General features: G+C 39.3%; 3 protein-coding genes across 3 annotated transcripts; all 3 read left to right on the forward strand.

The window, feature by feature from the left end:
• Positions 1-1,239: 1,239 nt before the first annotated feature.
• On the forward strand, positions 1,240-6,437 carry LOC311499864 (trace amine-associated receptor 7h-like; the record flags this gene model as incomplete). Its single annotated transcript, XM_084561001.1, has 4 exons — positions 1,240-1,563; positions 1,606-1,619; positions 1,782-1,904; positions 6,298-6,437. The coding sequence occupies exons 1-4, from the start codon at positions 1,244-1,246 to the stop codon at positions 6,435-6,437; spliced, it is 597 nt and encodes a 198-aa protein (XP_084417127.1). The 5' UTR covers positions 1,240-1,243.
• Positions 6,189-10,297, forward strand: LOC311499111 (trace amine-associated receptor 1-like). The gene has a single exon (XM_084559977.1). It carries the CDS (start codon positions 8,679-8,681, stop codon positions 9,705-9,707), a length of 1,029 nt encoding a protein of 342 aa, XP_084416103.1. The 5' UTR covers positions 6,189-8,678; the 3' UTR covers positions 9,708-10,297.
• A 2,319-nt stretch (positions 10,298-12,616) lies between these two features.
• LOC311499116 (trace amine-associated receptor 1-like) lies at positions 12,617-13,828 on the forward strand. Its single transcript, XM_084559981.1, has one exon. The coding sequence runs from the start codon at positions 12,661-12,663 to the stop codon at positions 13,636-13,638; it is 978 nt and encodes a 325-aa protein (XP_084416107.1). The 5' UTR covers positions 12,617-12,660; the 3' UTR covers positions 13,639-13,828.
• The last annotated feature ends 3,806 nt before the right edge of the window (positions 13,829-17,634 follow it).

The following is a 17,634-nucleotide window of genomic DNA, read 5'->3' on the forward strand; positions in this document are numbered from 1 at the left end:
CTTTCTCACGCACAGCTTCTGTGCATGGCACCTTCTCAGCAGTAGGGGCGACTGCAGCTGCAGGGGGCGCCAATTTGCCAATTCCCTACACAGATATGACAGATAATAGAAAACCACGTAGCGGCGCAGATTTATTTGTTTATTTCTTTAATTTTTTTTCCAACTGCTCGTGCCGCCCCCCTTGTGTAACGAAAAAATGCCGCCCCGGGCGGCTGCCCGGTTCGCCCGTGCCTAAAACCGCTACTGTATATACGTTTTGTATATATTTAATTTGTATTTATATTTTTTTATTGTTTTTATTTATTATTATTATTTTATTTATTTATTTGTTTTGTTTTGTTTTTTGCTCTATTTTTATTTTACCTTTATTGTTTTAATACCTCTTTCTTATACTTTTTTGAGGGGAAGAGGGGAAGGTCGGCCGGCCGAAGGATTTACGCAGCGGATCACAAATTGAGCGGCCACGAGGCGAACGCGACCGGCCTGAGCTTATCAGAATCCTAGAGGAAACACTGAACTTTGCCCATGTAAGCATTACATAATTACCTTGTTACAGATTAGTTTGTTCATAGAGTGCGCCTTGGGGAGGAGCAGAGCTCTGTGTACCATCAGAGCACCTCAGGGACCAAAGACTGAACTGTTTTTCACACCTTCAATAGGGGACAGGTTAAGTTGTATTATGCTCTAAACATGAACAATCAACAGAAAAGAAAAGTAAAAAAGTATTCCCACATTCTACATACCACACTGACAGTAGTTTTTGTTACCTAATATAGGTTTGTAGCAACTAACACATAAATAACATTTAGATGGTTATGTTTCAGCATCTTACAGAAGTTGGTTAAAGATCCTACTTTAAAGTGTCTTAACTGTGTAAGTGTTTCTGTGACTACCAAGACATAATTATCAAGGGTTATTAGATGGCAGTGTGGACATAAAAAAAAATTATTTAAAATTGATGTCATAATGCCACAAAGACAGCTTATGGTTTCTCATAGCTGATTGGCTCAGCAAATTATTAATTATTTATTGAAATTAGCTGGGAAATTTCAAAAGTGACAGTCATGCAGTGTAAGAAATGAGAAAGTAAATGAACTACACATCTATGTAATTTGTATGTATCCTTTTAACCAAATGTCTTGCATTTATTCTCTTTAATAGATATGTTTCATTGACTGATAATTTTACTGTTTTTATTCATGGAAAACTAAGTCATATGTTGAGATCTCCCTAGTATGGCACCATGCAGTTTCTCAATACAACAGATAATGACATGAACTGGAATTTCTGTCAGTCAGAAAATTACTTCTGTATGTTGTTATATATTTTTCTTTCCTTGTGGACTGCTGCGACAGTATGTGGCAATCTTCTTGTGATAATGTCTATCATTTATTTTAAACAGCTCCACACTCCTACTAACTACCTCATCCTCTCCCTAGCAGTGGCTGACCTGCTAATAGGAGCTATAATCTTTCCTTTTAATATGGCATTTTCTGTAACAACATGTTACTATCAGAACACTTCAAAATGCAAAATAAGAAAAGGCTTAGACTTTACAATCAGGTAATCCTCCGTTCTAAACTTGTGCTGTATTTCTATTGACAGGTACTATGCAGTGTGTCATCCTCTGATATACACAGCTAAATTAACTGATCATGTTTCCATGATGATGGGCCTGGGGAGCTGGGCTCTTTCAATTTTTTGGGGAATTTTGCACTTTGTAATTGATTTTTCTTATGATTTATGTAACATAGAGTGTTTCATCCTTCTTTGTATTTTAGATTTTATAACATTTTGTGTCCCAACAATAATATTGCTTTGTGTCTACTCTAAAATTCTGCTGGTTGCACTGAAACAAGCATACAGCATCCAGAATGCAACCTCCCAGTCTGGACCAGTTGCCAGTAAGGAGAGAAAGGCCACCAAAACAATGACTATAGTCATGGGATTATTTTTGATATGCTGGCTGCCTCTTTTTATCACTTACCCCTTTTATCTTTTGAGTAACATTGTTACTGATTTAATTGAACCCTTTAACTGGTTTGCACTTACAAATTCAATGTTAAATCCATTTATTTATGCTTTCTTCTACCACTGGTTTAGATCAGCTTTCAGGATGATGATTACTGGAAAGATTTTTCAAGGTGATTTTACTAACACAAATCTGCACTGACTGTCCATGTGCATAATAATTACAGTAAATATTAACACAGATTCCATTCTGTCTTGTTCTGTACAGTACTTGCTTCACAAATGGACTATTATTTATCTCATGGACTGCCTGTGTGCATTGAACCAGTCAGTTATAGTTCCCAATATTACAGTATCACAAAACAAGTTTGTAATTTCAGATATCAACCTGATGCCCTCTTCTCCTGCCATATGTGCTATTACCAGAAGGTTTGCTTTGTCCCCAAGCACAGTCACAGAAAGTCTGGCACCATGTGCTTTTCACAGATGAGAGCAGGTGCACCTTGAGTATATGTGACGTCCGTGAATGGGTCTGAAGAAGCCGTGGAGAACATTATGCTGCATGTACCATCGTTCAGCATGACTGTTCCTGGAGTTCCTTAGTTGGTGGTATACGTCTGTTAGCCTTTTTGCTATGATGCTTGCAATGCTTATACAACAGTAATTCGTCTTAACTCCAGATCTAATTTCACCCTAAGATTGTGCTTTGCAACAAAACTGTTACAAGTTCAGTTATTATTTATTTCCATCACATTGGGTCCTGTAATTAGCCAACGGAATTTTCATATCTGTAGGTAGTTTCAGAGATGAACATTTGCCATTTGCTACAACTGTATTTCGTGACAAAACATAGTTTAACCAGTCATAACTAAAAGTGCGCCAAGCATAGAATTTGAGGCAGTAACCAAGGAGCTAATTGTTCCTCCCTGAAATATTTTGGAGCATCCTCTGCCACTGGTCAGGATGAGCCACCCACCTCTTGAATAACTGGATTCTCTTAAGTGTGATTTTCAAATGTTCTATTGAAGGATTTGTGCAATTGAAAAATATAAGTTTCTGTTTCACTTATATTGTTATAATAAAACATAGCTGTTTGTGCAAAACGTTGTGTCATTCATTTTCCTTTTCCTGTCCAGGAGCTGGGAGGATACTATTTTGGACTAGCCTGACGCATCATGTTTTCACTTTGATTTTCAGGGTGTCTTTGAATTCAGCCCTCTGTAGGTTGATCATTTTTATTTCCGGTATCCTATAGTTCCTAAAACATTACTCGGTCCATATCAACTGAACCATATGAACTTCTGGGTCGCTGCTCGTGTGGTCGACCGGTTAGTCAACTGAGCATTTCATATGTGTATGTGTGAGGTTTCACTGTAGTGCGTGAATGGTTTCATATGTGTATGTGCGAGGTTTCACTATAGTGCGTGAGAGCATTTCATACGTGTATGTGCAAGAGCATTTCGTATGTGTATGTGTGAGGTTTCGCTATAGTGCGTGAGAGCATTTCATATGTGTATGTGCGAGGTTTCACTGTAGTGCGTGAATGGTTTCATATGTGTATGTGCGAGGTTTCACTATAGTGTGTGAATGACTTTGGTTTCACTTGTGTATATGCAAGCTAATTCTGAATAATGTCCCAGACGGCCCCTCATAGGCAGCAGCACTGGACGCAAGTGTTTGTGACAGTTATTTAAAGTTAGTAGTCACTTAAAGCAGCTATATGTCCTATAGCAGGGTGCCCATTACTTCGATCGCGATCGACCGGTGCGGGTAGATCGCGTGCCATTGGAAAAAATAAAATGTTTTAGATGTTAGTCTGGCTTGACAATTAACTGTTGCACCTCCAAAACAAACAGCAAGACAAACATTCATCTTTATTTATTTCTACTTTACATTTGCAAATTGCAACATGCCCTCAGTTCAGCGGCACACATCCACAGCCACGCACAACTTCAACAACAACTGAAGACTACCGTCTTTCTTAAAGAGACAGCGCTATTTTTCTAAAGGTGTAGTGCACCAATTTTTCCTGATAAAAGTAAAAACAAAGATGGATAGAGCTTTTAACACTGTAGCAACAATTAATATGACTTAGGATACACAGGTAGATCACTTTGACTTGGTCATTGTAAAAGCAGCTCGCAAGCCAAGGAAGTGTGGGCACCCTTGTCCTATAGTCTTCAATGGAACATTAAAACTAAGGGCGTATTCACACCAGGAAGGTCCGTTAGTTGACTTGCTTTGGTCCGGACCAATTTTTTTTTTCTTTTTTTTTTTTTAGTGCGGTTCGCTTTCACACTGTGATTAATTGCAACCGGACCAGAATTTATAAACAAAAACACATGTGCTAAGGTCGTTCAGCCATTGGCTGGTAAACGTATAGGCGGGGTAAAGAAGGAAGCCAAATGTCCCACGTAAATAGGCTACAATGGAGACTTTGCGTACTGTAGGTCTACTTGTTATTATGCTAGCAATATGGTTTATAAACTGAGCGCTGGAATCCCCTCTCTCTCATTTGTTTACTAAAAATCTTATATACTTCTGCATTTTTATGGGTTTTCTCCAGCATTTGAGATATCTGGACATCTGCCCAGATATCTAGGAGGCAGCGTGTCTCCTCAGAGCTCGGTTAAGCCACGGCTCATCTCTACCTAACCTACCTGCGTTTGTTTGCTTCACGTGTCTCTCTCTGTTGTGTGTGTCACTGGGCTATCCTACATTTCCCATAACTAGTGCAGTGCCCGTCGGAAGTATGTATTCCTATAGTGGGAGCTGAAGAAGATTTTTCAGTTGTGACCATTGTCGTGACCCATGTCTCCTCCCCACAAAGACACCTGCCCAGTTTCAAATCAGCGTGCCACAGACAGACAGACAGACACAAACTCACCAAATAAGTTAAAAGAAATTCTTGATTTATAGAGAGATGATCAAATCACTCATGTTTTGTCTGTAAACTGTAAAATAACGTTGAGTCTCCGTTGCCATGGTTACCATCTAGCGTTTGAGCCAGCGCAATAATTTAGAACTGTCATCAGGCAACTGGAAATATTAGAGCGGAGAAAACCTATTTTACCGATATATTTTACATTTCTTATCCAAAAAACGTCAAACTTAGCAGTGCACATCTTCGTGCCCGTAGCGAGACACCTGCCCAGTTTCAAATCAATCGGGCCAACGGTTCGCGACATATGCGTACCACAGACAGACAGACACACAGACGCTTCTTGATAGATGCGCGAAAACTACGGGAGCTCGTCAAATCCAAAAAGGTAGATTTTTGCAACTTGGGTCGGATCGAGGTCGGGCTGCTTTCACACCATAAAGGAACCGCACCAGGGTTCGGTAGGAACCGCTCCGAGACCACCTCCTCAGCTGGGTCTCGGCCCGCTTGTTTGGTCCGCACCAGAGTTCGAGTGATTGTATTCACACCAGTCAAAAAGGTCCGAACCAAGCAAGGAAACGAACTTGAGTTCGTTTTAATCGAACTAAACAAGACAGGTGTGAATACACCCTAAGTCCATTCTATATCTAGTTTGATATGGGTGTTTTACATACAGTTCAACCCCAGAGGTTACATGTGAAAGAAGAAACATTCAAGTTTGCAGTTTGCACTGATTTGAAATTTAAATAAAGAGCTTATGGCTTGAGGCACATCGTGGGCTGTTTTATTTCTTCCCTTAGGGGAGCAGAATATTTGTTGCAGTTTGACCATGGTGTTTTTAGATGTCCATATTAAGCAAAGTACATCTATACAAACTATATGTATCATAAACAACTTAACAGAGGAGAAAAGAAGGTATCGGATTTATATCGGTATCGGCAGATACTCCAAATTGCAGTATCGGTATCGGACATGAAAAAGTTGGATCGAGCCATCCCTAGTTTGTACTGTATGTAAGAAGATGAGGGAGTAAACAAATGGTTGCTACAATGCTTGACTTGTCCCTCAATAGTAGCCAAATGGTAATTGAATGTGCTTGTTATGGGTATTTAGAAGGACCTTTAATAGGGGACAGGTTAGGATGTATGATGCTATAAACAAACTGTGAAGGCCAGACTCATTATTCAAATTTAACTTCAAATCATTTGATTTGCAATTGCAGTGGATTTGTTCTAAATACTTATATATATACCATGACCCGGATAGGAAATATATATAAATGTGTGTGTATGTAAATCTAAAGACATATTACACCAACAGTATTTTTGTAAACACTAAGTATCCAAAAACAAGGGCAGCTGGACTTGTAGAAGTCAAGTTCAGGGGTTCAGAGTTCAGCTGAAAGTTGTTTTCCATAGCCTCTCCGAACTCCTCCCACACCTAAGATTTTGCTTCTGAGATTGCAGAAGCTGCAGCCCGCCTGGCCTCCCAATACCTGCCTGCTTTCAGAGTCCCCTGGGCCAACCAGGCCCGAAAGGTCTCCTCCTTCAGCCTGACCACTTCCCTCCGCCCTGGTGTCCACTAGCGAGTTTGAAAGTTGCCACCACAGCAGGCACAGACAACCTTTTGGCCACAGCTTCCACCAGCCACTTCTGCAATGGAGGATTTGAACATGGCCCACTTAGATTCCATGTCCCCAACCTCCCCCAGGATGTATGAGAAGATCTTCTGGAGTTGAAGGTCGCACAAACATGTTCCTCTGCCAGTCATTTTCAGTTCACCCTTGCTACACATTTGGGTTTACCAGGTCTGACCGGCAGCCTTCCCTGCCATCTGATCCAACTCACCACCCTGTGGTGATCAGCTGACAGCTCTGCACTTGTCTTCACCTGAGTGCCCAAGATATTCGGCTGAAGATCTGATGACATGACCACAAAGTCTATCATTGACCTTTGGCCTAAGGTGGTGTGAAACTAAGTACACTTATGAAGCACCGTATCCTCAAAAACATGGTGTTTGTTATGGACAATCCGTGACCAGCACAGAAGTCCAAAAACAAAACAAAGCTTGAGTTAAGTTCAGGCAGGCCGTTCCTCCCAATCACTCCCCTCCAAGTTGCTCCATCAGTCCCCACATGGGCGTCTATCTATGTGTTTCCACTCTTTGACACCTTTCAAAAGTTTATTTTAATACAACCATTAGACTCCACTACAGTGTCAGTTATAGCCACCATTTCGCACAGACCATGGTTTGGTACTCACCTTGGTGGATTAAAAATATTTATGTCATTAATTGTAGGCTTTGTAATTAATTAATCTTGATTAATCACATTTTAATCGCATAACAATATTTGAACCACAAAGCAACATTTTTTTAATTTAAATGGATTTTAGGGGACGACTGAATCAAATAATAGACACAGACATGAATTTTGTAAGCTCAAGCTCTTTCAGTGTCTGGAAAAATGCATTTAATTGCATTTCAATTTAAAACAGTAGAAAAAGAAAGAAAATATCCTTGGCCAAGACTGAACAGACCTAAAGTTAAAGTGCCATTTTAAGTACGTTAAGTACTTTTTCAAAACAGTATTGACCTTAAATGGTAAAACAAAAGTTTGGGCTGCTGACACGTCTTGTATGTACTCGGACCGGAATTAGTAGCGCTAACAGCTCCGGTGGTTTCTGTGCTCACTGCAACATGCTTTGCATTTAGATGGCACCGTTGGGTTGAAGTGCTTTGGAAATATGCAAACTTTTTTTTTCTTTTTTTTTTTGCACAATTTGCACAAAAACCCACTTTTATCAAGGCTTCCATGACTTTTTTTTTGTAATTAATCGTAATTAACGCGTAAAGTCCCACAGTTTATTCGGGATAGCAACATAGCAATGTATCCTTTGGGATCATCAGGTTTCGGGAGTGCTGATCTTGTTATTCTTTTTCTTTCATTCTTTTTTTTTGTGAATAGCTCCATACAGAGACATCAGTGGACATAATATAGGAAAAGCTCACAGGTCAAGGACGCCTGAATTTGCGTAGCACCCGCTAAACCATGTGAGCTATTGGGACATTCACCAGCGTAGATCAGATTGTAATCTTACATTCAAGCAGGCGGTAGTCGTAGGGATGTAAAGAACTGAAGCCAGGCTGAAACTGGTTGCATCTCTTGACACAATAACATCAAATGTCACAGTACTGAACTAAACCTGTAGACCAATAAATTCTGCAAACCAAATAAAAGACTATTTGACAGACCTGGAACGTTTTTTGAAAAAAAAAGGGGGAAAATACGACTAAGTCAAGATGTTCCAAGCTGATACTCTTATCCAAACTACACAGGGTGCTGTAATCAAATCAAAGGGGTTCTTAAACTGCTTTTATTTTACACTGAAAATGTACTTAATTGTATTTACTATGGTTTTTGTCCTGTAATCTTAAAGTTAAAATCTTGTAAATAACTCATGCTAAAATTGTCCAAAAAAATGTAGTAGAGCAATGTCACATTTCTTTCTGAAAGGTCATGAAGAGGAATTTTAAAGTAGTATGGAAAGTAAATACTCGAGTACAAGTATCTCAAAATTGTACTTTAAAATATTACTCCAATGGCAGTGTCTATTCGGGATTTCTGCAACAAGCCATGATTGGATGTCATGGTTCAGGGGAGGGGATTAAGGAATTAGCCAATCATGACAAGGTGCTGGATATATTAAGTTATGTGAGGAGTTCTGGGAAACACTAGTCTGGGATAATGATCAGGTATGGGTGTCATTTGTCATGCATGTCCATTGTACCAGCTTCATTTGTTAATGTGTTTCATTGAAGATGATGTATGAAAGTAGTGGATTCAGGAAGCATGGAACTTGGAATGATCCTCAACAAGACTGACGGTGGCAAGGTGAATTTCTGTGATCAGTCAGGGAATGTCTCTTGCATAATGGAAATAACCCCTTCAACAACACGTGCCTTTTTGTATATGTTTATTGGCATTACTGTATCTGTTATAACAATAAGTGGCAACCTGCTAGTAATCATCTCTATTGCTTACTTCAAACAGCTGCACAGTCCCACTAACTCTCTCATCCTCTCTCTGGCTGTGGCTGACCTGCTGGTTGGAGCCTTAGTTCTGATGTTTAACATGGCACTGTCTGTGAAGTCATGTGTGTATTTTGGGGATTTGGTCTGTAAAATGCGCCGAAGTTTAGATATTTCACTTATGACAACATCTATTCTCAACCTATGTTGTATTTCTATTGACAGATATCATGCAGTGTGTCATCCTCTGACATATCAAACTAAAATCACTCATTGTGTCGTTGTGATCATGATCCTGGCGAGCTGGAGTGTTTCTGCTCTGTCAGGATTTGTCATTGTATTTGGAGGACTTAAAAATGCTGTCTGTGGGGGAAGGTGTTTCATATTTAATATTCCTTACTCAAACATATTAGGCCCTGTTGTTTCATTTTACCTTCCAGTCACCATAATGCTCAGCATCTATCTAAAGATTTTCTTTGTGGCGCAGAAACAAATACGCAGCATCCAGAACACAACCATCCAGAGTAGAAAGTCTGCACTGACTGTCAGTAAGACGGACAGGAAGGCCACCAAAACTCTGGCTATTGTTATGGGAGTTTTCCTTTTCTGCTGGACTCCTTTCTTCCTCTCGTTAACCTTTAATCCTGTGACTGATTATTCAATCCCTTCACCTCTGACTGAAACTCTGGTTTGGCTTGGGTGGTCAAATTCAATGCTTAATCCATTTGTCTATGGATTCTTTTACAGGTGGTTCAGGTCAGCTGTCAGATTAATCATCTCTGGAAAAGTATTCACTGGCAACTTTACTAATGCAAAATTGTTATAAATGAGTCACTTAACTCAAATGTGATTTAATTTAATTTTAACTGGAAAGACGGAAGTATGCTGTGTATGTATAACAGGAATTTTGAATTGAATGTATAGAAAGAGAGAGACAGTTGGTTATTACTCCTGTCACCTTGTGGTAGTTGGCCCATAAGGTTAGGTTAATTTGTGATTCTAAATTGGCCGTAGGTGAGTGTGTGAATGGTTGCTGTGGGGCGGCTGTGGCTCAGTAGGTAGGTTAGCGGTTCGATCCCCAGAATGTGCAACATGCCGAAGTGTCCTTGAGGAAGACACTGAACCCCCAGTTGCTCCCAGTGCATGGCACTGGTGTGTGAATGTGTGTGCTTGTGAGAACGAATGAGTGGATGTGTCTGTGACTGTAAAAGCGCTTTGAGTACCAATAGGTAGAAAAGCGCTATATAAAAAAAAAAAAGCAAGGGTAGATGTGTCTGTGACTGTAAAGCTCTTTGAGTACCAATACGTAGAAAAGCGCTATATAAAAGCAAGGCCATTTACATTTGTCTGTGTTAGCCCCCCAAACGGATTCCATTATTATTATTTTTTTTTAAACAAATGAACAGCAATTAAAAAAATGACAGTTCACAATGGCAACAGCAGTGGACTAAGAAAGAGGATTTGGAACCACAAAAAGGATCAGCTCTCTTATATCTAATGTGAAATAACATATGTTTAATATGTTTTCATCATGCTGTGATGTGACTCAGCACTAGTGAGCCAGGAACTAATCCTGGATACATGACATATAACAAGTAATTTGATCTATGTGGCCCACTGATGAAGAGAATGTTATACAAGAATTCAGTCATTCTTCTGTAACCGTTCATTCCTGTTAAGGGTCGCGGGGTCTACTGGAGCCTAACCCAGCTGGCGAGGGGCGTGGTACACCCTGGACAGGTCGCCAGTATATCACAGGGGTAACACAGAGAGACAGACAACCATTCACATTCACACTCACACCTACGGCCAATTTAGAATCACCAATTAACCTAATGAGCATGTCTTTGGAGGGTGGGAGGACCTTCTCGCTGTGAGGCATCAGTGCTAAAGACCTCTCCACTGTGCCGCCCACAAGAATTCAACTGATTTTATTAAAGTTGCGGTTTGCATGTCCAGGATATGAACTGAAACATATATTAAAATGAACTTCAAGAAAATTATGACTTTTGAAATGTGCATCCCTTTATAAATCAATGCAACATTGCAAAAATGGAGGAAATAAAGTAGATTGGAAGCCAGACCAACTTCATTGCCTACATTTCACAACTATAACAGCAGTGGGCAAAGGAAAATGATTAGGGTGACTGTTAAAAAAAACAAGACAGAAACAAAGACAGAAAGAATGAAATGGCTGTAACACCAGCGTTGATCACTTTGAAATCATACATTCAAGCATGCATTTCTCTGAGGAAAGTAAAGAACTGAAGCCAGGCTGAAACTGGTTTGAATGTTCTTGTCAGTCTTATCTTATTATAAAAAAATGGTATTGATGTTTGTGTTCACCATCTGTTGACACATTGACATCAAAAGTCACAGTTCTGAAGAACCACCGCACATAAACTGGACAAACTAGACTTGATCAATGGCACTTTGACTTACTTCTGGCTCAAAGGGAAGAAAGGGTTAGGCCAAAATGAGAGTGGTACATACCACAGGCTCAGTACATTAAATGTAGGTTTACACTCTTTGGTTCCCTACATACATGCATGTGTCCCATCCAGAGGTCACAGGTAGAGAAGCTATCTTGGCTCAGCTGGATGTACCCAACCTTGAAAGACAAAATATTCATTCTCTAAAGTCCATGTTAAAGCAATTCTCTGTAGACCTCCGTACACCTTGAGCTTTCGCATGGATCAGGCATAAAGTTAGTTATAAAACTTTGAATGTTCACAAGATCACAGTTCTGTCCGTCTAAAACCATCAGGACTACTGAAGCTATCAATTTGACTTCGGTTAAGTCAGGAAGGGATGTCAACAACACACCATTAGTTACAGTGAAAGAGCTTTAGTTGGTCTCTGCTGAGATGGCTGGCCCAGCTTGAACGACCACGACCCTGGGTAAACTTGTATTTATATCTCTCTTTCAGTACCAATAGGCAAGTAGGTTGTTTTCTACCAAGTGGTACTCAAAACGCTTTCACTGAACGAGTTCACATTAGCACATGCACATTCACACATTGGAGCAACTTTACATATGGCATGTGGCAAGTGTCGGGGACAAAACCGCTAACCCTTCTTCTGAGCCACAGCCACCCCTGTGTCAGTGAAGGTGGCACAGACAGGCTTCTGGAACAACCTCCACATGATCAAGAGATGTATGGCAAAGGCACATGACAACATTGGGGGATTGGTAAGAACAGTAGAAATCTGGTATTTGTTTACGAGAGCTAACAGACAGGTGACTGGGACCGGAAAGAGGACATCTTGTGGCTTGAATGAGGACAGCAGGTCTGGAAAGTGGCATTAGAATGAAGGTGACTGAGTAGACTGAGTACAAATTGACTAGTTTAGTTAAAAGACCACCAGAATATTACATGCAGGGGAGCTTTGAACTCATGCACTCATTATAAAGTGCACTCAGCTCAACTACACCTAAAGTGCAGATGGTTGGTTGAACAATAAACCAAAGTTAAATACTGGACATAAGATATGTTAGACTTCCTGTCTGAAGTACCAGAATGACCAGAAACGCCCATAGCCACTCCTTTGAACTTCATATATTAATGAGAACAGATAATCTATATATTAACGAGCACAGACAATCTAGAGGTGGTGTTCAGAGACCAAAGACATCTGTCACTGCATTGCCTAATTTGTGCTATACTGGGTGAGGTGGGAAATATATGTGGAACATTAACTGAAAATCTCTCTCTACAGAAAACTGGACACACCGGTTTTAGAAATCCTTCAAACTTAGATTTACTGATGATTTATTTATGGAATCATTCTCTGTCAACAGGACCGGTGAGGACACTGAAGTCAAACTACTCTGTAATGAATCAGCAACCGTGCCTGGGCAAACCGTTACCACTTCATATTTGTTATACGTTTTTGTAGGCTCTTTGTCAGTTCTCATAACATGTGGAAACCTTCTCGTAATCACCTCCATCATTTACTTCAAGCAGCTCCACAGTCCTACTAACTATCTTATCCTCTCTCTAGCTGTGGCTGACCTGCTGGTTGGGCTTTTAGTTTTGCCTTTCAGCACAGTGCTGTCTGTAAGCTCATGTTGGTATCTTAAAGATTTATTATGCAAGGTGCGGGGAAGCTTTGACATGTTATTGTGCACGTCCTCTATTCTGAACTTGTGCTTCATCTCAGTTGACAGATATTATGTAGTGTGTCAGCCTCTGACATATAGAGCGAAGATGAACGTCCGCAACACTGCCATCATGATTTTGGTGAGCTGGACTGTTTCTGCTCTACTTGGAATTGGCATCACTATTCGGGGACTGAGCCAACGGCTATCATCTAAGTGTAATATTTTCCAAAACACAAATTCAACTATTATAGGAGCTGTGTTTGCGTTTTACATTCCAGCTATAATCATTTTCACTGTCTACCTAAAGATATTGATGGTAGCACAGAGGCAGGCACGCAGCATCCAGAACACAACAAAGTGTAGAGCAGCTGTTAATAAGATGGAGAGGAAGGCCACCAAAACTCTGGCTATAGTGATAGGAGTGTTTCTCACATGTTGGACTCCTTTTTTTCTTTGTGTAACCTTTAACCCTGTGAGCAATTATACTATACCGGTCCCTATGATTGAGACTTTTAAGTGGCTTGGTTGGTCAAATTCAATGCTCAATCCATTTGTTTATGCTTTCTTCTACAGCTGGTTCAGATCTGCTTTCAGGATCATAATTTCCGGGAAAATACTTCAAGGGGATTTTGCCAATACAAAGCTATTATGACTCATAACTCTAAGTGCTGAAATGTTAGCAAGGAGGCAGCTTGGTGTCTTTTCCTCATCATCTAATATATTCATTCCTAAACTGTCACAATACTACGTATGCACCAGCTAGTCTGTTTTTTCTTTGAGCAGTGCTTGTCACCTCAGTTTCTATTGTTAGAAAAGAGTTGATGATTTAATTTATTAAAGTATTAAGGAAAATCAATTTTTTAAATTATATTAAAGGAAGGAAATCTGAAATCCTGACTGATTTTTGTTATTACTATTATTATCTTAATCACTAATCTTTTTCTCAGATTACATTCAAAAGAGAATCCAAATCAACCCTTAGAAACAATTATTTATGTGTGCAAGTAGTTTTGATTTTGGGTCAGTGAACTTCCATTTTGTGGCTGCTTTGACATTTTTGAAGACTGTGTGAATGAAAGTGCGACCAGAAAAAAATCTCTATGGCCACTGAAAATAATTGACACTGAGGGATTCAAAACACATTTTAAATGAGTGCAAAGTAATCTGATTGTGGGCACACATTTAGATTTATTTAGATTTAAGGAACATCCAAGTAATGAGCTGAAATAATAAACTCTTTTACACTACAATTTAATATTGGTCACTCCAGAGGACAAGGCCTCAAGGTGAAGTTGTAATGCAGGTAATCCCTAATTGTGCCTGTGGCTTATGTTAAGATAGGACTATATTGATTCCCATGGGGAAATTAAAGTGTTACAGCGCCAGGGAAAGACAAGTAAGACAAGAAAAGCTATACACAAGTAAATATGTTAAAGGTACATACTGTACCCGGTTTAAAGTAGCTATCCATCTATTACTACTAACACAACTATAACTACAGTTGGTGAAAAAACAGCCAATGTTAATGGAAAGGTCAAGTGGTAGGAGGCTGAATATACATAATGACATTCATAAATAACTTGACAAGACAAACTCCAATACAAGGATTGCTCTTCATTTCCAAGTATTGCACCAAAATGACATGAGTGTTGTTATTGTACTTGTGAAAAGAAAGAAAGAGGGTGAGTAGCTATAGGTACAAACAGATGTATTATGTCCTATTATGTTGCATGTGGTACATAGCCAACACTATTGTCCAGCACATTTGTAGTCAATCCAGTTAACACAAGCACCACACAATGAACCTGGAGTCTTAGAGCAGATGGGATGGTTATTTATAGAACTTGACCTTCCACCCTCAATGCCATGGCTCTAGCATGACTAGAATGTAGGAAGAATCGAAGCAATTTAGTGCAAAGACAATAAAAAATAAAAAAATAAAAAAATATACATATGTCCCAACTCTGGAAAGTCCTCCTTTCAAGTCATAAACAGCAACTATCTTGGCTGAGTTAAAAGTACGGTGCCTGACTGTTTAAAAAGGTTTTGTAAACCACATGGGTACTAAACCCATTTATGTTGGTGGCGCACTAACCCTTTACTCTAGTGATGTTCGGTACCACCGATTTCCTTTCCGATCCGATTCAGGCTGGTATCGACGATACCGATCTGATACTGATACTTTGTGCAAATGTGTTGATAAATCTAGTAGTCGTAGTGTATTTCAAATCATAGCTTCATAAAGAATACAATTTCTGTAACAGGTAACTCCAAGTTATTTATGTTAATGGACACTACTGCATCTTACTATCATTCCTATGTATAGAATATATATTCTTCCGTCTCTATTTCTTGTACATTTGTTCATATGATAGTTTGTACATTTTTGCTTATACTATTATTTTAGCAGATTTTATTTTACTTATTTTCATTTTATTTAATCTATCTTTTACTTGTGGTTCTTAAGAGTGTTTTTATGTGCAACTAAGCTACTGTGACCAAGCAAATTCCCTTGTGGATCAACTAAGTTTATCTGAGTCTAAATCTAAGAGCTGAAATAGCTCCATACATGACTCCATTTACGCTCTTCCATTGCAGATTGAGCAGTGAGCCGCTGCGCTTACGCGTTATGTACTTACCCAGGCGGAAGAAAAAGTAGTTCCCATCAACCGTGTATCATTTCGACAAGATCCCAATGGTTTAGTTACTTTCCAGTGTGTTCCTGTTAACGATATAGATTACTTCAAATGACTGAAGTATCAAAGGTATCGATATTTCAGTATCGATCTGCACATCACTAGCTAGCAACCGGCTAACGTGGCAAAGCGCGCCAATTCCTTTTACCTCCCCAGCACCCCCTATCTTGCTTGAGTTAAGTTTACCTGAAGCTATATAACACTCGAAATAATGATTTAAGTCTTAATTTTAGTTATACTATACAAATAAACTAATAAATGTAGTAACTTGGTTAAATTACAGCTGTAGATTTTGTCGAGTGTTGCAGAACTTTGTCAAGTTATCGTAAAACATTATCAATATACACGTCTACAGTATTCTACCCAAGAACCTGACTCAAATGACTTCACATTTAAATGTTTAAGTTATATTTTTATCACTGAATTCATATTTTACACAATTTTAGTGCATTGGATATTCCTTGAATATGTTTACTATCGTTGCTGTTGAAAGTTCTTACCATAAATGACATGCAAATGCAAGTATCATCTTGGCTTGATAGTTGACTGCTGATATTAGTGTCTTAAAAGGACAAACATTTATTTAAAGGCTGTCATTACAGCGGGGAAAATAAGCATTTGATACACCGCAGATTTTGCAAGTTTCCCCCCTTATAAAGAATGGAGAGGTCTGTAATTTTCATGATAGGTACACTTCAACTGTGAGAGACAGAATCTAAAACAAAAATCCAGAAAATCACATTGTATGATTTTTAAATAATTAATTTGCATTATATTGCATGAAATAAGTATTTGATACACTAGAAAAACAGAACTTAATATTTAGTACAGATCCAATTACAGAGATCAAACGTTTCCTATAGTTCTTGACCAGGTTTGCACACACTGCAGCAGGGATTTTGGCCCACTCCTCCATACAGATCTCCTCCAGATCTTTCAGGTTTCGAGGCTGTAGCTGGGCAACACGGAGTTTCATCTCCCTCCAAAGATTTTCTATTGGGTTTAAGTCTAGAGACTGACTCGGCTACTCCAGGACCTTGAAATGCTTCATTCAGAGCCACTCCTTAGTTGCCATGGCTGTGTGTTTTGGGTCATTGTCATGGTGGAAGACCCAGCCACAACCCATCTTCAATGCTCTTACTGAGGGTTGTTGCCCAAAATCTCGCAATACATGACCCCATCCATCCCATTCTTTGAATAAAGTAATCCGAAAAATATGAACTGTTTTCTGTTTATTATTTATTCAAATGTTCCTTAAGTAATTTACACCAAAAACCGGGAAGTTGCATATGTATTTCACACAGTAAAATCAGCAGGATCAGTATCATCTTAGACTCTAAGAGATATAAATCTGTCTTTGAAATAGCCCATACAAATTTAGGCAGCAATCTGTGTGGATTAAGGAAGGTCCCATACGTAAATCATTTTGTGTTTGTATAGCATCCCTACGTCCTAATTTTCAAGAACATTTTCTGTAGTTGGGCCCCGTTCATGCGGACTCCAACTAAAAAACATCCGAGGAATCAGTGGGTTCTCTGCATGCAAGCGCTTTTTCTGGATAAGCTTAGGCCCCGTTTATGCAGGCTCTAAGTTTATATTAAACAAATGTTCACATTTGAACTAGGTGCATCTAACATTCGAGATTTGAGACAACACGTGTTTGCTATACAGCAGACATTCAAAGTTACTTAGGCCCCGTTCATGCAGGCTCTAAGTAAAACTTTCAATCTTTTATTTTCTGATTCCCGTATTGCTATATGGTTTAAACGAATTTTGCAGTACCACGCAGAAGCCATCTTCACTAGAACATGTACATGGTTAGCTCCATCACACCTGCCAAACATGTGGCTGTGCAACTGTGGCAAGAGATTCTTCTCAGAACAATCAGAGAGAACCTGGGTGACAATGGCTGCAGTTGTTCCTCTTCCCTATGGAGCCTTTCCCTCATTGGC

Source organism: Chelon labrosus (assembly GCF_963514085.1).
Source record: "Chelon labrosus genome assembly, chromosome: 14".
Taxonomy (NCBI): domain Eukaryota; kingdom Metazoa; phylum Chordata; class Actinopteri; order Mugiliformes; family Mugilidae; genus Chelon; species Chelon labrosus.

Excerpts from the sequence above, each read along its gene's own strand:
- LOC311499116 (XM_084559981.1), top strand. The coding sequence starts at position 12,661 with ATGGAATCATTCTCTGTCAACAGGACCGGTGAGGACACTGAAGTCAAA.
- LOC311499111 (XM_084559977.1), top strand. The coding sequence starts at position 8,679 with ATGAAAGTAGTGGATTCAGGAAGCATGGAACTTGGAATGATCCTCAAC.